The sequence below is a fragment of the Corapipo altera genome, unplaced genomic scaffold (assembly GCF_003945725.1).
Source record: "Corapipo altera isolate COAL_440 unplaced genomic scaffold, ASM394572v1 180, whole genome shotgun sequence".
Taxonomy (NCBI): domain Eukaryota; kingdom Metazoa; phylum Chordata; class Aves; order Passeriformes; family Pipridae; genus Corapipo; species Corapipo altera.
This window is the reverse complement of record NW_020884915.1, coordinates 4831561-4856587: the sequence shown is the minus strand read 5'-3', so window position 1 is coordinate 4856587 and position 25027 is coordinate 4831561. Positions and strand designations below refer to the sequence as shown.

Below are 25027 nucleotides of genomic sequence, written 5' to 3'. Positions count from 1 at the left end.
AGAAAGAAGCAACTGTTGAACATTACTCAAAGACAGGTAAATCTGTATTTTGGTGCTTAGAAACAGATCATGGTGTTACACACTCCTGAGCTGAGTAACACCACACATCTCTGATTAATACCACAGCCACATTCAATTGTTATTCACAGGAGAAAGGGGATATTCAGCAATTTCCAATTAATAACTAAAGCTAAGTTGGTCCCCTTTCCCCACAAGCACCACTTCAATCATCCTCTAACACAGCTCCCTTGGGACTTGCCATCAGCCCAGAGAGTCAGTAACTAAAGCAAATGCATGTATTTTTACAGTAGCATTACTGTATTATGTCCTGGTCAGTAACATTTTCAACCATTCTATGGTGGCAAATCACTAAGCACCTATTTTACAGAATGTATAAATCTATCTACTTCAAGATGTTTAAGGTGCTTCTGTCTGTTGGTTGTATTTTTCATATTCACTGACAGATTGTTAAAATAAATCTGCCACTTTGTTTCTTAACAAAAGCACTTGATGCCTTTAAGCTTCTCCAGCCCTTTCACTTTCCTGTATTGATTCCAATTTCCTTCCTTTATGCATCCCTCCGACTGGAATGTGAGGAACAATTATTTGATTGGTTTTGTTCGTGCCCAGAATAGCAAATATAATTACCTGAAAGGCACCAATATATGTTAATTTTGAACTATGTACAGTCTCCAAAAGGGAATGTATTTCAAATTTGCATTGCTTACTTTATGTTACAAAACAAAACTCTCCATTTGCTAAGTTTTGCTGCGGGAGTTGTGAATTTTACGCTTCTTATATTTTACAGATCACATTTCCATAATGCAAGAGCAGCAGATGCTACTGATACATCATAAAAGGACAGACAATTTACAGGCCTGTCATTCCTTGTAAACTTACCTGCTTTTCCATCCTGGTTGAACCGAGAGTACTTGGAGTTCTCAAGCAGGGGCAGACACTGCTCGATCGGCGTCCAGACGTAGGTCTCTGGACACAGCAGGTCAGAGGGTCTGTACTGACCCTGGAAAGGAGAAAAGAAGGGGAAAATCAAAAAAGAGAGCAGTCATACCCAGTTGCACAAGAACACTCTGGCCACAGCTTTACAGATTTTCCAAAGAACGAGGAATAATTTTAATCTAATCTACACCAAATGAGTGTGCAGCGAAATCACAGGCTTTTAGTCATTTCAGCACCATCTCAGGAATACAAACCTAACCTTGGCACTTGATGAAAATGTAAAATTAACATCACACACTTCCACGACATCCAAGATGGACTGGAGAAGTTTTGGCTTTGCTTACTGAAACTCTGTATTTAAGTTATCCTCTAGAGTTCTGCTGAGCTGGTGCCGACACTAAAAAACTCAGCACCTCCAAAGGCAGCTCATCTCAAGTGTTGGTAATTCTAGCAAATAATGGAGACCAAAAAAAAAAATCTAATAGAAAAAAACCCCACTTAACAGTAAGCAGGACGGTTTTATTGCATTAGTGATGGAGCATTTCCTTCATTGCTACTTTAATTCACGGAGTTTTTCCTGGATTAGTTTACAGGTAATGATTAGTGAAATTCTACCATTTTTTGTTGATTTATTGAAAAGATATTCTTTGCAGACATTCCCAGAAACTAAACAGACATAACTATTTTCCCTTTAGCTACACAGAAAATCACCACCTCAGCAACAATAACTTCCTCTAATCAGATCTTCATTTGATTTAAAATAAGATTATTCAGTGGCCTATAACTTCAGTCAAAAATCTATCTTGGAGCCATTACTCATTCAGCCCATACCCTCTCAACATCCAGAGCCATATGGTGGCAATATCAAATGAAATTTTAAATTGCAAATTCCTTACATGTATCAGCTTGAAAACCACCCATACAGCAAACAGAATGAGAAGTTGAAGGACCTCAATTAAAAGTTAAAAGATTGGATGTTATCAGAAGTGACACTGAAGTTCAGGCCATTAGGAGTTCTTCATATCAGTTACATTAAATAGGTAATTAAGATTATCATCTTGAGATGAAGTTCAGGTTTTTTTCCAGTTTCCATTATGAAAAAAGGAAAGTACCCTTGAATGAAGCTGAGCAATATTTGGGAAGGGACATACATAATTATCCTGTCTACAGCCTGGAGAGAAAGACATTCCTTCAGGGACACTTATGGAGAAATATCCCATACTGGAGAACCAGAAGAAACAATTTTAAGTTTGCAGAGATCCCCAATTCTTTTTACACTCTTACTGTTTCACTCTTCATAATATTTACCAAAAAAATAACATTTTTAATGTATTTCCCACCAACTGTAAACTGTTGAGTAGAAAATACAAGAATTATCTCTGATAAAAACAGTCAAACTGTCCACATGAAAAAAAACCATAAAAATAAGTAAGGTTCCTGCTGAACCTTGTCAAATATCTAATATACCTTTCTGAAATGGTGTGTGTGACTGAATTTCTCATTTGAAGCACATTCAGGACTGACTGGTGACTACTGGTGTTGGTTTTAGATTTTTTTTTAATTAAAGGTAAATTTTTATATTAAATTAAAACAATATTCTTCCAAGTCCATGCAAAAGTTTAAACCTCAAGGCCTTAGAAAATCCTCTAAAGCCAGAGAATGGAAATGACATTATTAAATAAACCACTTTGAAATGTTACGCTCTGTAAACAGAAATAATTGAATGGTATGTGAAGGTACTGCTTAAAGAACACTTTTAGTCATCACTACTCAGATGAAACAATTTAAGGACTTGGGGGAAAAAATATGCCTTTTCAGTCATATTTAAAAAAAAACCAGAATATAAACTACTTCTTGATTTAAAGACACTTTCTCAAGTGGCCCAGAAGGCAGAAATAGCCAAGGAATCATTTTTCAGAGCACAGAAAACACAAGGTGGCAAATTAGTCTTTCCCAGTAGCAGGGGCATACTCATGGCTATAAGTAAAGACAGCCCAGCCACTTAGTTTTCCAAGGAAATACTGCTCCCACATCTTGAGATTCATCACCTTTGTGAATCCCACACATGGAAATTGTATCACTATGCAGGTATGTTCTAAATTTCCCAATCAATTCTATAATGTCATAGTCTGGCATAAATAGGCTATATAAAATTAACTGCATTGCAGCATTACTGGTTTGGTTATAATTACTAAAAAAAAAAAAAGGCTTCTTTAGTACTGAGCAACACAGGAACAGGAAAAATTGGTTATCCAATCACTGCAGGGTCAGTATTTATTTTTGGGCACCAAAATACCCTACTTAGGAAAGAAAAAGGAAGAAATAGTTCTCAGGTGGTTTCCTTTAGATGTTCTCTTCCCCCAAAACTTAGGATCTTGCTAATAAACTTCCCTGAAGGCACAGGAGGCTGTGGGGATGACACACTGCTCACCTGGGACACACAATGGAATTAGAGGTAAAAATGGAAGGAGCCACTGATGCTCTTTGATATCCTCCCTTCCTAAAAGTGTTTACAAACATACCTGAAGGAAGACAGTGCTCCCGAAAAGGCATTTTATTTACACTGATGGTTGGACCCACATCCCATGACTCATTCCACAGAGGAAGTGGGAACATGGGACCTGCTGAGGGCAGTTTTCCAAGGAACAGCATTTGCACTGTGTCTGTATTGACAGAATTAAACGGGGAACCCACAGAATCTGCTAAATCAAATGAAATAATGTCTAAGGGCTTCTACCTCCCCATCACCACCCTTTCCATAAGCACTTACTCTCAATTTACTTACTTTCTTCCAAATATTTAAAACCTCAATATCCAAACAAACCACTGTGAATCCAACTCATATTTTTTCCCCCCTGTCCCCTTATTCCTGGACTGTGAAAACATCTAAATCTGAGAACCCAGACAGATTCCACCTCTTGTCCAGGATCATCTTCACTTCTAGAAAAATGTTCAAATTTCATTACTCACTCTAAAATGATTACATCATCTAAAAACCTGCCTCTAAGCATACTATTTATACTCCTTATTCTATATATTGCTGATTTGCAGTGTACAACAACATAAATCCAAACCAGAAAGGGGATCTCCCAAAGGGAAGTGCTGCAGAGGGATTTATCACAGCAGAACTTAATCAGATTTGCAAAACTGCTTTGGAAAATCATTTCTCTCTGACTTCAGATTAAATCAGCATTCATTTCAGAAGTCATTCTGTCCATGGTACAAGTTCACAACTGAAAACATTTTGCTTTCTTTTATCTCACTGCATAAAAGCTCTTGCACAGTAGCACTGTTTAAGCTGCCCAGACAATCTTGGGAATATTTAACTACAAGACTTTCAACAAAAAGTATCATCTTACAGACCATCCCTAAGCACTTGTCTCAGGTTTCAGCTTCTCAAATCCAACACCACCTGCTGATGAAATGCACTCTGTCAATATACAACAACTGCACATATTTCTTTCTCTGCATCTATTTTTTCTCCAAAAATCTAAAAAAAAAAAAAAAAAAAGTGCTTTTTTGAAATGTTTTTGGAAACAAACCCCATATATTTACCTAAAATTTAATTTTTTTTTGGTGCTGTTTAGAATTTTTATGGACACCCAGAAACATCCTTCTTGAGACAGAATATTAATACATTTTGAACCATTATAAGATAAAAGCCACTGCAGGTCATACCCATGTCCATGGCGCACTCAAATAAATATCCCATCTCTGACATCCATGAGTAGAAAACAATCAGTGAAGACTAAAATGTCAGGATGAACATTTACTGTTACTCTGCCAATCCACTCCTGACTTCCAACAGTTTGCAGTACAGTACTTCTAGAACCAGGTAATTTCAGTAATAATGGATTTTGCCATTGCATAATCCTAAACAATTGCTTTGATTTACTTCCATCTGCGAGCTAGAGCTTGTTCCTGCCTCTGAGACAGAAATATAGTGAACAATTGTTGCCTTATCCCTGTCACTCATGATTTTACAGACAAATACGGCACCGGGTAAACTGAAAGAGGGTTTGGGTGGGATATTGGGATGAAATTCTTCCCTGGGAGGGTGATGAGGCCCTGGCACAGGTTGCCCAGAGAAGCTGTGGCTGCCCCTGGATCCCTGGAAGTGTCCAAGGCCAGGTTGGACGGGGCTTGGAGCAACCTGGGCTAGTGGAAGGTGTCCCTGCCCATGGCAGGGGTGGCACTGGATGATCTTTAAGGTCCTTTCCAACCCAAATCATTCTGTGATTCCATGATACCTCCATCAGACTGAAGGGCCCTGTATTCTTTACTGCACTATTAGATAAGGTATTCTACACCTTTGACCATCTTATTCAACCTGTCCTTTATCCAATTTTGCTTTTTCTTCTTTGAATCAGGTAAAAAAGTATCCCAGGACAAAACCACACAAACTGCATCGCTCAAGGAGCAGGACAGCACCAGGTACAACAAAGATACAAAGAAACCCAAAAGATAAATACCTGACTAATCTGTCAAAAGGCTTGATTAAAAAGCAATACTGAAAATCAGTATGGCTAAGAAATTCCTCAGTACATGGTTTCTTCTACCAAGTCAACTCACTGCAACATAAATGTGACTGCTTGTTTAACAAAAAAATACCTCCAAGATGTTTTATTTTCACTAATTTTCGGGGCATTTTTCCTCTTATATTATATAAGAGCCTTCAAGGTGCTTTCTCTTATACAATTAGACATGCTGCGTTTTAATTGGAAGCTTCTGGAAATGAATTTTACAGTGAGGCTGCCAAGCCTAAATTAATACTTCACACCATGATGTTTTTTGTTTTACAGTTTCCAAATTAGAATCGGCCAGAACTTCTCTGAACTTTTGTTCCACAGGAAGGGCAAAGGTTTTAATGAGACTTCAGTCTGGAGATTACTTTTTAAATATTTTGTAAAATCTGAGGGATTTGGTAAGCACTTGAGATGAAAAACACCAGAAGAGTTTGTTTTTGTAGTCTAAGTAAAATTTAAAATGTAAAACTAGCAAGAAAGACAATAGTCTCAAAAATGAAGAAGGTCAAGCACCAGTAGCACTGAAAAAACAAAACAGGAAGGTCAAACACACATTTAATTCTTTTATCAGGTACAGCTTACATCTGTATTCTATTTTTCCACAATAAAGGCATTGATCTTTTATTAAAAGTGAATTAAAACTGCCTTCATCTTCATTTCCAGCCAGATGCTTAAAAAGAAGCGTTCTGGCTACACAAACAAAGCAACCCCAAATCATCCACCGCGACCCGTGCGGGCGAGGCGGCACCGCCCGCGGAAGAGCACGACAGACCACGGGGTGATTAAATTCAGCCCTTCCACTGAAAGACAACCCCGCTGGAATCCCACCAGCAAAGCACTACAGCAGACCCTTGCTCCCTGATTTCATTACACAAACAGAAATAGGCTTTATGGATCCCCAGGAGAGCCCTTTGCCAGTAACTCGAAGCGCTGTGTTTGCAAGGGCGGAGGTCGGCGGTGCCCGCGCTGAGCTGGCACCTCAATCCCTCTGGGCCTCCAGCTGTCCACGGCCACTCACGTGGAATCCACCTGTGGAAGGCCTAAAAGACTTCAGAAAAGCAACAAAACAACTCCCCCCTGCCCCAAAACTACCTACACAAAGTCACTCCCAACTCGCAGTCACTGTTTTAAAAATCCTTTTAAACAAACAAAAACCCCTTTGAGTAATAGACATAAAGCAAGCAGCTCTGTTTATCCATGAGAGGTGGCTGGAGACCTTGAATTTATCATCAAAAAGGATTCAGCACACAAGAAAGTCGGGACCAAAGATGAGTTACATCATCAGGTAACTCAGTGAATAAGTGACACCCTGGATTTCACCACAGGCCCCACCCTGCCTGGTAACTCCAGTGCCAGGATCAAACAAGCTGATTTTATCCAAACTGCAAACTCTGATTTAATTACACACTCCACATTTTTAGGACCCCAGGGGTGCAATTTTGAGAGCTCAGCCATCTTTCTGTTTTATTAAAGAATAATGAGTTGTAATCCTTAAAAGATGTTACAAATAATAACCACAATTCATTTCGTAGCTCACAGAACTCAAACTGCTTTAGAGAAGTCCATGAAGGGCTAGCCCTTGCTCTTCAAAAAGTTGTGCTGATTCTCATCCTTTTCATTACATCATCACAGGCACAAAACCATTGTAATGGGAATTTTACAGGCAGCCAGGGAGCTCTAAGGTGCTCCCCCAAGGCACCTCAAACATGGAAAGTCAGAGCAAACATCCACCTTCTCCTATATTCCTTAATAAGTTTCCCATAAGTGAAATGTAAATATAATTTGAAGTTGTATTTCCAACTGAAGTACAGAATCATAGAATGGTTTGGGTTGGAAGGCTTCTTCAAGATCATCTAGTTCCATCCCTTATTTAGGGCAGTTTACAATTTTTGGTATTTTCTTTCTCAATGTGCCTCATGGTTCTTTAAACTGACTGATCAAAGCAAATTTGTATATAATTTGCCAACTTTCACCTCTTTTCTGTTTATTTCCCAGTTCCACGTAGAGTATTAACAGAAACAACTAATCATAAACTGTTTCCAAAGCAAAAATACTTCTGATAATTGTTTTTAGATGTCATACAACTCATAGGAAACAAATAATTTCCTACAATTATTGACTATATATTCATACTTAGCTGTTCACTAAACATAGGGAAAAAAAGTGTTTCAGAAGGTTTCCATAGTGTCCTTCAGGTAAATAAAATATTTCAGGTAAGTGTAAAACAGATTAAGATAAAGAGTAAAAGTCAAAAAGGAAGGCAGCCAAGTTTCATGTTCAATATCCTACAACTATCATGCAATTATTTGGCCAATAACTGCCTACATGCTCTTAGTCCATCACAAAAACAGAATTAAATTCAGTTTATTTTAAATTTCACTGAGATTTAAGGTAAATCTCAGCACTTTGTCTATGGTGCACTGCAAAGAAGAACTTCCAAAGAAACACTTCCCCCTCCCCTCAAAATACCTTCAGAAACTATTACTGTTTCTTTGTTTTGTCAACACTTGCTAATCCTAGCAATCTCCTGGATTGTTTGGATTCTGCTATTTTCATAACTTAAGTGTTACACCCTAAATAGCTGCTTTCACCTTGTCCTCTTTTGTAGCAATTATCTGAAATATTGAGCACTTTCTAGCTTGTTTTTGACACTGTTAAACAGCCAACATGGTCTGGGAGACAAAAATTGCTTTCCATTGAGAGCAAATGGGAACATCTGGGACAGGTTTGCCTTTTTTTCCTTTTCCCTTTAGTCTCTAACTCTGTCCAGTTCTTATCAGCTTGGGATGCAACTGTCCAGAGCTAAAGATAAGACACAGTTCTGGGCATCCTCTGACAACTATTTCAGGCGTTGCTCTCTCTCCTCCAAGACTTCTTGCCAAGGGCTTGCTCTTTCTCATTTATAAAGAGCAATAAGTGAGAGTTTCCCATTACTTGTTCTAAGCAAATAAAGTTACTCTCTATCTAAAGTCACCATATCAAAGCCACTAAGTCTGGAATAAAGCCAGTGATTAGGCTTGCACAAAAGAGGAAAGAAAAAAAATCTGTATTTTCAGGAATTGCATCATAAAACCTATACTTTTACCATCTCCTTGATGACTAGATAGACCCACACTATTTAAATGAATACTTATGAAAAGATAATTTACAGATAACTTTTGAGTGGGCAGTTATCAGTATTTTATGTTTCTATTCTTTGCATTTTTAGATCTACTCAAGCAATGAGTGTCCAGTGCAGAGAAACATTTCTGAACTGGGCCACAGGACATTAAATAGCTGTGCCTGTTCCCATTCCCTCCCTCTTACTCATTTTTCTCTAAGAAAGATGGACAGACACACACAGACAAGTTCAACATTTATGATTCTTAGATTTTAGTAGCATTCACTGTTTAGATTAAACTTTTAATTTTAGATTAAATTTGCCTCATTTAAGGTGTTTCACACAACAAACACTACAAACGTTACAAAATGATCCCTTCAAGACTAATAAGGTGCATTATTTACCCTGAAACTGCTGTTGTCCCCTGGTTCCAGACTTTGGATGACAGGAACAGTAAATTTATGGATCCTGAACTGCCCTAAGTCAGTTGAATGTTTATCCAAAGCTGAAATAATAATATCCAAATGACAGACAAGTATGAAATCAACTCCTGAAAGTGAGAAACTAAGAGAAATATTACAAGTATGGAGCTACTCAAAAGAAGTTCACATAAAATTAGGGTCACTTTTGAAGCATTTTTTCTAAGTACTTTTACATACTATTGATGTATCTATTTTGCCTTCTTTGCCTTTCCCAAGGTTCCTTTCCCTTTTTTAGTATTATTTCTATTTTTTGTTTACATCTGCTAATCTGTGCTGTACACAATGGTATTTTATTAAAACAGACTATTGAAACTAAGTTTAGCTCTCAATGTTGTTATACAAATTTGTGTTTGAGGTACAAAAATAAGACATGAGATGGTATCTACAGGAAAACTCCACTGGTTGAAATTCCTAGCTGGAATTCCAGAGACTGCCACCACGGATATCAAAACATTGCATAGCTTCAAATACTGCCATTTTATCTAAGTCATTAATATTTAGTATCAGTGATACTGAACTGGCAGAACAGAGACATCGACACAAGACTGAGATTCCAAAGAACATTTCTAATTCAAGGTGTATTTGTGCACATCTAGAGACCGAGTTTCCCTATGAATTCAAAGAGCTTCACGTTCAAAACATTTCACAGGAAAAATTATTCTGTGATTTCAAATCAAATACCTAAAAGCAGCTAACATTTACTGGAAATAGCCATTAAAAATTCAGTTGAGAACAAGCTAATTAAAGATGGTACCACCCAGATATTCTTCTGAAGGTAGAAGCTGGGATACACCTTGTCCATAGAGAAGTTACTTAGAAATGCTAAGAAAAGTAGCACAGTTTGAGAAAACTTGAGTGGAAAACAATAAGAAGAGTTATAAGCTTCTACATTTGAGGATTATTAGCTTCCCTGAATTTTAGCCAACTTTTTCAACAACTTGATATTTTTTTAAGTATATTACAGAAGAAAATGTAATATGCATTGTCTTTTTATTGTGAAAAAATCAAAGAGCTTGGAGGAATAAAAAGGCAATGATTACTGAAATGGAACTTGTTTACTTTGAATCTGCAGCAGAAATTCTTCAGGAGACCCCAGCATTAACTTGGAAAGTGAGACTAAAAAAAAAAAAACCTATGGCCCAAAGATAAAACCCAAGTAGGGGCCTCAAGAGGAATGCTTCATTAGAGACACACCAACTCTTGTTGACTTAGGTCTATCTCAAAAGGAGTTTATTTTGGCAGCTGCAAGAAGCAAAAGAAGAAAAAAAAAAAAGGAGAAAAAGAATTGAGTATTTCAATCCTGTGGATCCCATATCTTTCTCTTGAAGGGCTGCCATAAACTGACAATATTTTTTGAGTTCATTAAATTAAATGTATGAAATTAAGTATTAAAGTTTATTTTCTTATATTTAACATAAAGCGAAGTAATTACTGGGAAAAATATACCCAACCTAATAGATCATAGTCACGCTTTGCATGCACCAAATTGTCACACTGATATCAAATAGCTTAAACATTCATTAATACCTCACTAGTTGGAGTCATATCTAAAAGAACAGCATTCCTCTGTGGCTTACAGACATATTCCACAGGAAAGCTACATGAATTCCCTGTCAAAGAGGTTTCTACCATGTAGTTATCAAAGTAAAAACACTACACACCGTCTTTATCTAACAGACAAACACAAATTGATAGAATTTAAATGAAAGTGAGCATCTTGTAATGTTTTCTTTTCTGTACAACTGCACAGGGAACCAAAAAACTTAAATTCACCACAACTAGAGCACCAGCACAACAGAAATGGATGTGAGGGCAGGGTGCATCAATTTTTTTTTTTATTTTATAAAAACATTGACACTGGTTATGAGGTACCAAACAGTACACCAAAGTTTTTAATCTTCTGTGATAATTACAAGAAATTATTTTGTCAAACCTGCTACTCTTACTCATATGACTCACTTCAATCTGTTTTTTCTCACCTTGTTTAACACAACAACTCTACAAGACAACACAAAAGGAAGGGAGGTAAATTCTATATATTTACTTTTCAGGTATCCATGAAGCCTCCAATTTCCTCTTTCTATCCATGCACAACACACACACTGCTCTTGCAACTTAATCCAACTGCACATTCTCAGCTTCTGGATAAAAACATTCAGGACTGAGCACCCACAGGGCACATGGAAACCTGTGTTTCTTCCTGCCCCTCAATTTCCCTGGATTTCTAAGGTTTTGGGCAATTCTTTGCCATCACCTTCAGAACTCCCCAGCACAGTTCTGTGGTTACTTCCAAGTCCATTTTCCCCGGCAGCCACCAGCGCTCACCAGTGCCCAAGCTCTCCCCACCTCTCCTGATGTCTCTCCAATGATTCTCAAGAGTTTTCCCTGGAGCTCCACAGCTTCCAAAACCCGACCCTTCATCCCACTCAACCCCTCAGGAGCCCCTTGTTCTGCTCAGCCTTATGGATCAGGTCCCCCTGTGGCTGCCCAGACCCATCCCACCAACGGGAATACCCCTCCTGTACCAGACTTCCCCAAAGTCCTGCTCCAGCCTCTGGTTTCACAAAACCCAGCCAAAACCACACAGAACTTGCCAAAAATCCATGCAGACTAGACTCTGAGGGCGAGAAAACGAGACCTACCCAAGGAAGTCTGGGCTGGTGGTAGCCTTACACTGAATAAATAATTTCATATTTCACCTTCATGCCCCAGCTACCAACTCAGCCTGTGGAATATTTCAAGACATAATAAATACCAGACTAATTGACAGCCTTGCAAATTGTGAAATGCTGATATTCACAAGTTGAAATACACTCCTAATTAAGAATTCAGATGTGTGATGTTGGCTTTAGATTAAGATATGCTATGTGGGATTTTCAAAAGCATTTATAGGATTTAGGCCACTAAATCATGTTGAAAAGCGATGTCACTTCAAAAATTGCCCCTCCAGCTTTTTCCATTTCTGTTTGCTTTCATACACCTAAGTGCAAGAAATAATATTCTGAAATCTATAATTCAGAACAGTACAAGATTTTTAACTTTAAGGCTTTCTATCAATACATAGTACACTAGAGAAGGGGTTTTTTTAAGTCCAACAATAATAAAACTAGTACAAGCCAAATAATTTACTTTTAGTCATTCCTCACAGAACTATCCATAGCCCATTACTGAAGAAACAACCTCAACAACAGTGGCACATACATACAAATAGGTGTTAACAGTAATTTCAGGATAGAAAACTGTAGGACAAAGGGGAGACGACAGCAAAGTTTATCAGTAAGAACAATTGTGCAGGCTCTTGAATAAATAATATTCTGAAATTCAAATTAACGTATCCCTAACACACACAAAAAGATGTTATTCAGACTAGAAATCTGAAGGAGACAATAAGGCAATGATAAATCTCAGTCTCTAAGGGTCTAAGATTTATATTACCAGGCTAAGTCACCTCTGCCAAAAAATCTAAACCTACTTGTCTCCCTTACATCTGCAGATTAAAAACTGAATAAATAAATAAAAAGGCTCACATTACCACAGTGTTCCAAGCATGTGTTAGAACTTAAACCTTAACAGCAAGTAAAGCAAGAAATATCTGTACAAAAGATCAACAAGGATCTGCACAAGAATTCTGGACCATTGAAACACGTGTGCTTTGAAAGAAATTTCCTCCATTGTCCTCAGAAATGTTTGTTTTCATAGTAAGCTTTCATTCATGAAATAAGCATTCTAATTTTAGGTCCATTTTGTTTGTCAAGTGTTTGTTAAACAAGCCTGCTTTGTTTTCTGGGAGAGGAGAATTTGCAAACAAAGCCCCTCTGTGCTCTCAGAGGAGTCCGTTCTCAGCAGGAGAGCCTCCAACCCCACCTTGGGAGCAGCTCAGCATGTGGGGCTCACAAACCATGAGGCTGAACCCAAGCCATCAGTGAGCAGACAAAGCCTTCACTGCAAAAACAGGGCAGTTTTGCCACCATGGAAGAGATGGTAAGTGGTCTCCCAAAACAGAAATGTGCAAAGTGAGGTAGCACCACGTTCACCCCCCATCCCACACAAATATCCCCTGGGAGAGCCAACAGCCCCAGTGCTGTAAGGAGAAGAATCTGAACTGCCACCAAAGCCCCTACCAGCTTTCCATCATCTTGGAATCACAGAATCATGGAATGGTTTGGGTGGGAAGGGACCTTAAAGATCATCTAGTTCCAACCTCCCAGCCAGGGGTAGGGACACTTTCCACTAGCCCAGGTTGCTCCAAGTGGCCTTGGACACTTCCAGGGATGGGGCAGCCACAGCTTCTCTGGGCAGCCTGTGCCAGGGCCTCATCACCCTCATAGGGAACAATTTCATCCCAATATCCCACCCAATCCTGCCTTCTGTCAGTTTGAAGCCATTCCCCCTTTTCCCATCACTCCACATCCTTGTCCCCAATCCCTCTCCAGCTCTCTTGGAGCCCCTTTAGGCCCTGGAAGGGGTTCTCAGGTCTCCCCAGAGCCTTCTCTTCTCCAGGTGAACACCCCCAGCTCTCCCAGCCCGTCTCCAGAGCAGAGCTGCTCCACCCCTCTGATCATCTTCGTGGCCTGCTCTGGACTCACTCCAGCAGGTCCAAGTCCTTCTTCTGCTGGGACCCCAGAGGTGGACACAGCACAGCAGGTGGGGTCTCACCTGAGGGGGCAGAGGGGCAGAATCCCCTCCCTCACCTGCTGCCCACGCTGCTTTTGATGCAGCCCAGGACGTGGTTGTTTGGCTTTCTTCCTTTTGTTCTCTGTCTGAACACTCCAAACCACACCAGGCTGTAGCTACATTAGTTGTCAGAAGAAACACTAAACTGAGAGAGGCCCAGTTTCAGACTCCTCCTTATGTGAACAAATTCTCTCTCCTTAATTATAAACAAAATATTAAACTTACAATACTGAAATTCTTGTCAAGTAAGTTCATTTTTATCACACAAAGCTGAACAAAAGGAAATTATAGTGGGAAATTTTGTGGCAGTCCTTCTGCATGCAGCTTTGCATCTAGTAGCTCTGTCAAGTGCCCAATGCCATCCTCCACGGTCGGGTAGAACATATTCACTATTCTGCTTTCATCTGAATTACTGCCATTTAAAGGTACACAAGTGTCTACTTGCATGTTTAGGAAAACAGGCTGTTTAACATTATATATCCCCAAAGCCTTCGAGCTGAAACATCAACACTTCAGTTTTCTCTTAACGCCAGATGTTTGTAAGTGTTTCTTTATAATCACCTTCACATTAAAAAACAAGCTTGAAGGCAAATAGGCTGGAATCAGTGACTATACTACAGGCTAGATTAAGTCCTGATCTTACCAAAACCTGGTAATTCAAGGGTGTATTAAACATACACCCAAATACAGGATTAGGGGAGTGTTAAAATTACAATTGCAATTATAGAAGTCAAGCACTTTGTTGACATTCTAACATTTTACAGTCCTCGCTTTTCAGAGTTAAAATAATTAAAAATTGCCCAGGCAACCACCTTGCTTTATTAGAAAATCAATAAAGCTCCACCCTGCACTCATGTGCACGTATATCTTGACATGTGAAAGCAGCTTTATGCACTTCCATGCCTTTTTAACACACTTTTAAAATAGAGGACAAAGTATTATAAACACCTGCATGCTTAGCATCTCACACCAACAAATATTGACATAGTACAAGTTTAAATGACTAAAACTTTAGTAAGTTTGAGTCAAAGTAAGTTTAATCCAGATCTACACACCTAAAGGACAGTAGCCAAATATGTTTCTGCCTCCTGTCCAGCCTTGGTGGTACCTGAGGCTGTTCCAATGTGCAGCAGCACAGTTGGAACCAGGACGTTACTGGGAGGATGAGGCTTGGCAGAAGCCTGGCACATTCCAACTCCACCACCACCCCCTGCAGGTCTGGTCAAAAACCCAGAAAAAGTTCATAAATCTCAGGGAAGGAACAATATCTGGAGTTTTAAGAACCTCTCAGGAGAAGGTTCACACCTACTCTTCCTTGGTTTTGCTTTAAAGACAAAACCACCAGAGAGGCAAAACAACGAAAGAAAGCTCACTTTACACAGAATTTAGTCTGTAGTGTACTAGATTTTAGATATTTCCATAAGAGTTTACAGCTTTTCCAACTATTGTCTTGAGGAATATCAGTATATTTTTTCTCAGATCATCACTCCAACTTCTTCCCACATCAGAAGTAAAGCAGGTAAATGAACTCTCATTTAAAACTTCATCAGAAGGTGGGGCTGTCATTGCAGGCATTTAAGGACTAACAAGCCATCAGTGTGATCAAGAAGGCATTTACAGTTCAGTTTTTTTATAATCTTCCACTGATAGAAAATCATTTTGTGCTTATAAATCCATTAAACCATCATCAACAATAAACAGCAAACAAATATACAGTTCTGAAAAAGAAACCAATTTATCTGCTGCAATAAAGTCTCACTCAGGGCTTTCAAATTGAGCTCTACTGGAAGCACACAAACATTTATGAGAAACACATAAAATACCATCTTGCAATAATTTCAGCTGCGCAGGTGCTGCCCTTTGGGTCCTTTCTCAGTGCCACACCTAGTTTTTAGAAGGAATTGTGGTGGAGAAGCACCAAAGCTTCTCCCTGTGGAGAGCTTCCCCCCCTGATCTTCCTGCACAGCAGCCTCAGGTTGCCCAAACTGAGAAGAAGGGGCAGAACTTGGGATGGGCTCTGGCTCACAGTTGGCACTACATTTTATTCAGATCCTTCACTGAAATAAATGAAATAAATGGAGGATGCAGAGAGGATCAATAATAATACCTCTCCACCTTCCTCCCTTCCCCTTGAATGGAAGATAATTAAAAGCAGTTAACAGCAAGCCACACAATGCCAACTGGTAAAAACTAAACCAGAAAGAACGTATTAAAAAAAATAAATCATAGGATGTATCATGGATCAACCATACTGACCATATTAGCATTAAGCAGCCCTTGAGAACAGTAGCCTTAATAGCTTAAATAAATAAATAAATAAAATAGATCAGTGGAACAAAAAGCTCATCTTGTCTTCTGTCCATTCATAGAACAACAGCCCATTTTTTTGTTGGGATGAACAGAGAATTTGGGTCCTATGTACTTTTGCTCCACGATCCCACCCTTCTTCAATTAATTGACAATGGAGTCATTTTCATACCCTTTTTTTGTGTCATTCCAGCTCAGTGTTACTTCTGAAAACATTTTTATTCCGAACAAGAAAAGGGGAGGGAGCAAACAGTATCATATGCTATGAAAGAAGAGGATCTACTCCCTTGAAATTTTTCTAGTAAGAATCCCCAAATTATCCGACAAATCTAACACAGCAAATAACTACTCTGAACAGTTTCAGTCATCCCTTTTAGAACAGTTCAGTTATTCAGATGAAAACAACTAAACCAAATAAAGTTTTTGGCAGTGGTTAAGTCTCCCAGGACAAGCAGAAACCTCGGGGCAGTGTCTGGAAACAGCGAGGGAGGTTGGTTTTTTTTTTTTAACTTCACACTCAGAAGACAACAATTCACCAAGGTCCTAGGTCTCCACCGTAAGGTAACCTTAGAAAGCCTTTGGGAACGGATTTTATTAGATTAAGAAAAAGCTTTAAAGAAGTTGTAACAAAAATATTTTGCTCCTCCACTGACCCTCCCGCTCGGGGCCCTGCTCTGAGCAACCTCTCAGAGCTGCAGTGCCCTCCTGACAGTCTGTGAAAACACAGCACCAACCCAGAGCCTGCCAGGCTCCAAAACCCTCAACTACTGTCTCTAGTCCCGATTAAAGAGTAGAAATTCAGTTTTAAATTAATTGCATCTGAATAACGGTGGTGGCCACCACAGGACAATATGAAATAAGCTCCTCCCATACCAGGGATATGCTGGTAGTGTGAAAACATGATTAATTACCATCATCTTGCTCTGGGGTTTTATTCTTCATTTATGACTTTCTTTGAGCTGTCGCTTCCAGTATTTACTACAATACTATAAATAATAATTTATTACAATAAGGATGATGAAGCTCATCCAGGAGATCTCCATAAGCACTGTAAGGAACGACCATAAAGCCCTCTATGTTTTGTCAGCTCATTTAATGCAATATTCTCTCCTGAAAGAAAGAAAAGTGCAACTTTTAGCACAGATTTAGCTAAAGCAGAATGGGCAGCAGAGAAATTTGAGACCCTACACACATGTGTTTTCATAGTCACGTAGTCACAAACCTGGACACTAAAAATAACTCAGCCCACATCCCAATTTAGCCCGTTCTGAAAACTTTGTAGTTGCACAATTCCCATTTTTTCTCCTTTCCCCCCCTTCTTCCTTGCCTCCAGAGCCTACCATCTTCCTTAGCACAATGAAGGCAGTAACTCATGTTACACAAACAAGTGTTAGAAGCTGATCTCAGCATCTGAGGGCCTAATTTTAGCCACCATTCTCTAAGACAGAAATACATCAGTTGATAAAAATCTTCTAGACTGCTTAAAAAAAAAAAAAAAAAAGACAAAGAGCTTAAAAATAATGACAAAAAGCCTAAAAAATGAGACTTGAAGAAAAGAAGGAATTGAGGGGTATTTTTGGTGGAGGGTTGGTTGGGATTTTTAGCAAGAATCAGAGAAGTTCATGAAGACATTTTTTGGTAGCCATCAGGTTCAAAAAAAAAGGGTGTTGCAAACAAACCCCACAAACACAATAACCATAAAAGAAATTATAATATTATATTATATATAATTATATATAATAAGAAGAAATTATATTATTTTTTAGGAAGAAGAGTTCAGGGTAGACATTAAGAAAAAGAATTTCAATGGGAGGACCACTAAAGCACAGGAATATATAAGTATACAACCACCAACACACAGAAATGTGGCTTTTGACACACATGTCCAACAGGTCTGAAAGGTTAACACAAATATAGCTGAACCTGTGCTGCAGAAAAGGGATGAACTGCATAATGTGTGATTCCACTTTTCCCTCCTGGCTCCAAATCACTCACTTCTACAGAATTCTGGGTCTCCTTCCCATCCAAACACTGATGCTGAACTTTTTGCAAACTAGACTGTTAGAAGCACTGTGTTTAATATAAAGATTGAGGATAAATAAGGGAACTTTTTGCTCATTAATTATACTTTTACTTGGAGACTCAGTACAGTCGGCAGCTAAACAAACTCAGACAAAGAAAATAATCGTTCAAAGTAATAAATTGTCATCTAGATTAAATGTAACACTTCAGAGAAATGTACTGTGATACCTCTAAAATTAATGAGGTCTTAGCTAAACCAGGCCTCATTAAAGTATCTCCCATTAAATCTTTCCTGGAAAATTGGAGAAAAAACCCATCTCCTGCAGATTAAGTGGCCTGTCAGCCAGCTCCTACTGTAAAGACCACAAGTGAAAAACGGCAGAGCCAGGAAAAGCAGGAGCTCCAGGCTTTCAGACCAAATAAATTCCACTTGACAATATTGCCTAATTAGAGCTAATATCATCAGCAAAACTGCAAAAATAAGAGCAGTTGGATCTGAAGTTGAACGAGAGATCCAAGAGCCCAAGTGTTGCCACCTTCAATAAATGTGGTGCACTGATAAAAGTAACCAGTGTTTCGATGACTTCAGTGACACATTTGAAGTGCTGATTTTTCTCTAGGACTTTAATATTTTGCCCTGAAAACTGGCCTGGCTGTGGACAACTTCACACAGGGACTATGTTAGGAAAAGTGAAGAGCATCTTGATAAATATGTTTTAACCCCTTGCATCGCAGTGCTGTGGACGCCCATCTCTGCATATTCAAATTCACTCACTTTTGGGAATGTCCCACAAACAGAGACAAAAATTCAGAAGTAAAGGCTGTTAAGTAGTGTTTGAAGATCATCCAAAATGACTAAATCAACAAAAAATGAAGTGAAGCTGACAAAGCAGCACTATACACTTAATTCCATGCATTCCTACACTTACTAGCAAGGACTAATGGATTTATAGATCTGTAGTTGGAAAATTCTGAAATGGGAATTGTGATCTCATTCCTCAGATGAAGCAGAAAAATTAAAGGCTTGTGAATTGTGAGGTATATTATTCCCCCCTCACAAAAATAAACAAAACCAAGAAAACCAACCAAACCAACCCCACACCTCTTTTATCTCTGTATTTCACAATTTACAGTTCTCACTTTAATTGTTAATGGTTGCTATGGAGTCCCCAAATGAGCCTTCAAATAAGATTTAGTGCAAGTCAGCAATAAGCAGTGAATTTATGACTATGCAGAGTCATGAATTACACATGATAAATTTCTACCAGCTACTATCATTCAGAAGATGGTTTGTCTGAGGTTTATTAACATGACCCTGAATAAATCTTTTTAGCAGCTCCTTTTGACAGAGGCAGTCAAGTTGTCTCTAGTAACTCAGAAAATATCCACCAGTACAAAACTGGCCAACAATTTAACAAACCACACCTCTTACTACTGGGCTTTAATGAAAATGAGGTAAGATTTTAGTTGGCTAAATCTTACACAAATTAGCAAAATCACCTACTCCTATTTAATAACATTTATGTCTCCTGTATAGAGAAGAAAAGTTAACTCAACAAAACCAAAGTTTACTCAGCTAGAAGACATTTGTTTTGTAATCAAAGACCAAGCTCCAGGTATACAGAAGAAACTGTAGAAAGGCCGTTCCTCACACACAACTTCACTCTGAAAACTACTTTCAGATACAATTCCTTCAATACTTGTACAACATACACCCCAAAATTTCTGCTTTGGGACACATGTTTATTTTCTCAAGGGGCAGGAATGAGACTTGTTCACTTCAGCTGTAGAACAAAGTCTTCTGCCCTAATATAAGTCTATAAATAATACAATCAGGTATAAATATGATTATTATTTTCACTTCATTTCTGCTAGACTTCAAATAAACAACTGAAAAGAAATCCAGATTTCCAATATCAGAAAAATAAAACCCCGGGGACATGTTCACTTTTCTCCCTAAGGAGTTCTAAATGACAAGGGAAAAAAAAAAAGTCATCATTCGAAATATTTTACCAGGAAAAATAAAGCTAAGCAAAAAGACATGGCTGGGATCTGTGTTTGCTTCTAGCAGAAAAATGGGATTGCAATTGGTTTTAACCCTGCAAGTGCTGTGTGAAATTTGGCACAGCTTCAACACTTGCACCGAGGAAAAACTGCAGTAATTTACCAATTACACAGTAGAAACCAATAGCTTAGGAAAAAAGTAAAATTATTAATTGCATTCACTATGTTTACCTGCTATGAATACAACATGGAAACTGCAATTCTGCTCTAAATAATTATATTTTCATTGGAGATCCCCTGTCAACATTCAGTTATGGGAGGAGCATCTCCTTATTTCTGCTTGTTGATGCCTATAATAATGTAGTTTTCACAAGCTGTCTCTAGATGTCTTTAAGAAAAAAGAAACCTAGAAAGTGTCCTCAAACACTTTGTAGGGAAGCTGTCAAAAGTCAAAAAGAAAAGCTTTTAAATACTCAATCGCTAGCATTACATCCAGAACTAAAGAACCTATAATTTTTCCCCCATGGTATTTTTATTCTGCCCAACATTCTCAGAGTTATTTATTCCAACATGTTAAGTTCCATTTATTTAGTGTGGGCTTCCAGATAAGGAGAGGTGAAAGGAGAAAGCTTTTATGGAAGGAAAGAAACAAAAGGAAAAAAAGGTGAAAAAAGAAGAGGGGAGCATTAAGCTAAAAGGACACTGGAATCCTGAATATAGCACCTGACTTCTCAGATCCAAAAACCAGACATCCAACGTTCCAGTCAAAACACAGTTGATAAAATACATGTAGAGAGATAAGGACTTTTTGCATTAGTCATACTTTGAAGGAGTATTAAAGCAGCTTGATTTTCAGAAGCATTTAACACATACACTGAATCAATCATTCAAAATCCTCTTGGAAGTCTTGGCCACTTATAAAAGACTTCTCAAAATCCCTTTGGGTTTTTAATGCCCGAAGCCCAATATAATTCAGAGTAGGCTTTTTCTCCTTAGACACCAACCCAAACCATTAGAAGGAACACACTGGGTAAGGTCAGAGCTCTGAAGAAAATAATGTTCAATTTTAGCTGCTGAAGCTCATGTAGGGGAGTATCCCAACCAGTAGGGAAGTGCAGTGAGGAAATGAAAGGAAGGAAGGAGGGAGAGAGTTAAAAGTGATGTTAACAAGACAAAACCAGGGACTATCCCCACCTACTTGTACAATTTATAATTTTCAGGGCTTTATTATTATATGTTTTTGTCTATATTATTTGCTGTTTCTTTTCAACAGTCTTGCCAAAAAAAGCAAAACCACTGTTTTGTCACAACTTTTATTGCTTTCTTAGAGTAGATAATGGTTTTACAATGCATATATTTCATTTCTTTATTATTAAATGGTATTGCAAACAACAACTTGGCAATCTGTAACAACTACTGTCTTTTCAGGATGTTTAGTTGACTATTTATGACCTGTTTATTAAAAAAAAAAAAAAAGAAATTGTTTTGTACTAATTGGAATGCAGATTTATTCCTGTAAACTGACAACATTAATCCTGGAAAAGCCACTAGCTCACGTGCTAACAGACTTGAGCAGAGCAACTCCAGTCCTCCAAACTACTCCCAGCTCATAATATTTTCCCATTATCAAGCTAAATAGTAATACCAGTGAGAAAAGGAGGCTGCCAGCTGGTAGCAACTTCAATAATACTGAATAAATAGACCATGCACAGAGGTGTAAAAGCACATGGCAGAACCATGACGGTGTGTGCTCAGCCCCCAAAATCCCACAGGATCACTGTGAGTCACATCCAGGCTCCTTCCCTCACACATTTCAGCTTGCACAGCAAATCCCAGCTTATTGGAAAGGTTAACTAAATTCCACAGGCAGGCATGGGGAGAGAGTCTGGACAAGCAGGGATGAGCCAGACCTCTGCAGATCCTGTGGATGTCCAGGCTACCACTGGATGCATTGAGCTGCTGCAGGAGGAGTGATGCTGAAATTCCTGAAAGCAGCCAAAGAAATTGGCTCTCAAGTGCCATAAAATTCCAGGGGCACCGCTTAGGACCACAGTCAGTCCGAGGTATTTAGTTTAAGAATGATTAATCACAGTTGAATCAGCCTTTTGTTTCTTTTTTGACATCTCAGGGCCCTTTCTAGTATTCCATCTATCTGAAGTCTGGCCATGGCTTGATACTGAAGGAGACTGTTTGAAATAATTCCATTTACTTTGGCCTGCATACAAGTCTGGATAAAGGCTTCAGTCAAAACACCTCTTCACATCATAGAATGGTCTTAAAATGGCACACAGAGATAACACAGCAAGAAGACATTAAATCTGTTGTGCACTTCAAAGTACACTGAGAGTTATTTACCAGCATCAGTGGAGTGGCTTCAGGGAAAGCAGATTATTGACCAAAACAAGTACTGATACAAGCTCCAACTGCAGTATTTATGTGCAAATATTGACACAGAAGAAATCTCACAAAGCCCAGGACTAAGGAAACTCACCTAGAAAATGTCACCAACAAATCCTTCCCAACACAAAAACTTAAGAGGAGAAAATGATTCAAACGTCAACAGAGGCCCACCAGCAAACACACAGCAGCAACTACACCAGAAACAAACCCAACACCTATTCAGGGTCACCCACCACGAGACTCAAAATCACCATCAAAGGACTGCAATGGAAAGAACAGAAAGGATCTCAAAGAGTTCAGTGGTGACTGGAAAATGTGAACTCTTAACACAGAGCCATGGAGTAAAATTTTTTAGTTGAAAGATGCAGGATAAAGCAGAATATTGGTAGAGGAAAAAAATCCAAGGTCATCTCAAACATCTCTCTGATATGGCTGCTTGTTAAAGGTGCTTCTTTTAATTCTGTAATTCTATAAATATGTTTGTAAACAAGTGTTTCTTTTAATTCTGTAATTCTATAAATATGTTTGTAAACAAGTGTCTTTAAGTGAAAAACATTAACAAGTACACATACAGGACTTAAACACATGAGAAGCAACCCTGAGACCAACCTCATGTGAAAGAAAAATACTTTCTTATACTTAAAATTTGAAACACACTCTAAAATGCATTAAGAAAAAGACTTTGCATCTTATGACTCCTGGAAAATTTTCCAGGAGACTATTTTCCAATGTAAGACCCACCACATCTAACAGAGCCTGAGAAGGTTTACCACAAGGTCATGAATTCCTTCAGAGAACCATTTTAATGTTGCATTACCCCAACCTACCCAGAAAAAAAAATGGAACAAAGCCTTTGGTTCAGGTTTTTCCTTGGATTTTTCCATATTAACAGAGTCAACAGGACTACAGAAATCCTTTTGTCTCGATTTAATGTACATTTTATTTTACCAGTTTATAAATATTAACCCACACATGAGAACAAATCTGAGAGAAGCTGGGAAATAAAAAATAGTCTAAATGTCACAATATATTCCCTTGTCCCATCTTAAAGTGATTTCCCTGGGACTCCACTGTTTCAAAATCCCATTGCAATCCATGCCAAGGCTGTCTGGGGACAAAAGGAATGGGAACAGTGAGTCAAAAGGAAGCTTTATTTTTAAAAACCTCTGCAATTATGTCTGATCCATGGGTTAGATGACACTCTAACCATTCATCTTCCTGCCTGATAATGCAGAATTCTTCAACTCTGTTACTGAGCCACAGGAATCCTGATTTGGGATTGGCTTCCAGGACACTCAGGCCTCCAATCTTCCATTGGATTACACAGTATTCATGCTACAAATTGTACCATTTGTGGAAAGATAATCCTTCACATGAGAAGGTCACACACTAATCTCCATATATTCTCTGCCAGTTTAGCCCCTGACCTCTTCAGCTGTAGCTAAAAATATTCAGCAGCTGCCAAATTTTATACCATAATATTGTAACAAATTAAAAATTAAAATTATGCCATTGTTATACCAAACACCAGTCACTGCTATATATGATCAGATATTACCAGTGATTTAAAAAACAATTGTTGACTACTACTTTACATACCAAAAAAAGTCAGAATCCAGAAGAGATGTCTACAGCTTGCATTGCAAGAGGTAGAGCAAGGCTTTAATGATTGCTGTTGGACATCCATAGCTCCAACCCTGGAGCCATGTGCATTCCAAACCAAAATTCCAGCCATGCCCTCATGTGCACAACATTAAAGCATCAGCCTTGCATTGTAACAGGAATACAACAGCTCATGGAACAGATTCCCAATTAATCCAAACACATCCTGTACAGCAGACTGAGTTTTACTCCATGCAAAGGGCAACACTTCCAAGCTCCTTAAATCAACATCCTAAAGTCCCTGTTCCTTATGCACCCCAATTCATCCCTCTTTAACCAGCAGGAAGAGACTGAGCTGTTTGGTACAAACCAGTATCCAAGCCCAGGCACCTTTGCTAGAAGTTGTCTAGTACTGCATGGCCATCAAAAATCAAATGCAAGTGTCAGCTCAGGCATTTCCACTGATCACTCTGACTAGGAGAAGGGAAATTTTCAAGTATTTCCCAAATTCCATGAGTTCACTGTAACAAATTTTGTATAATTTTATGTAGGTATGTGTTCTTCATAAGACACTGCTTGGATAGAGAAGTGACACTGTGCTGAGCCTCCTTTTCTAAAAAATCTAGGATAAGATTTGCAAAGAAAATTACAAGCAAAGGATAAAACCCCAGTGGGTTTAGCTTTCCAGCTCCTTCTTTTTTTTTTCCCCCCTTTATTTAATTTCCTTACCTGCCATCAGTTTAACAACAGTTGCCTACAGCCTCTCATTCTTTCCATTTTATTACCATTTAGGGAAGGGAGCCTCTAACATCTCTATTAAACTGTAATAAAGCAAAGTCTCCAGCATGTAAGGCCTCTTAAGTCAAGCAGGCATTACTGAAATTACTTAATCTGCAAAGTCAGTACTTGCCCACCCTACTTTACCATTCCCAATCACTTCCCAAGAGCAGTGG

At 38.6% G+C, this 25027-nt stretch overlaps 1 protein-coding gene across 5 annotated transcripts in view; it reads right to left on the bottom strand.

Moving 5' to 3' along the window:
• The window catches only part of ATE1 (arginyltransferase 1), a 74654-nt gene that overhangs the window by 18754 nt on the left and 30873 nt on the right, over positions 1–25027 (bottom strand). For all 5 annotated transcript variants that reach the window (XM_027655220.1, XM_027655221.1, XM_027655218.1 and 2 more), the window contains exon 11: positions 901–1021. In XM_027655220.1, the coding sequence (XP_027511021.1) occupies positions 901–1021 (121 nt within the window). The remainder of the gene's footprint in view (positions 1–900; positions 1022–25027) is intronic.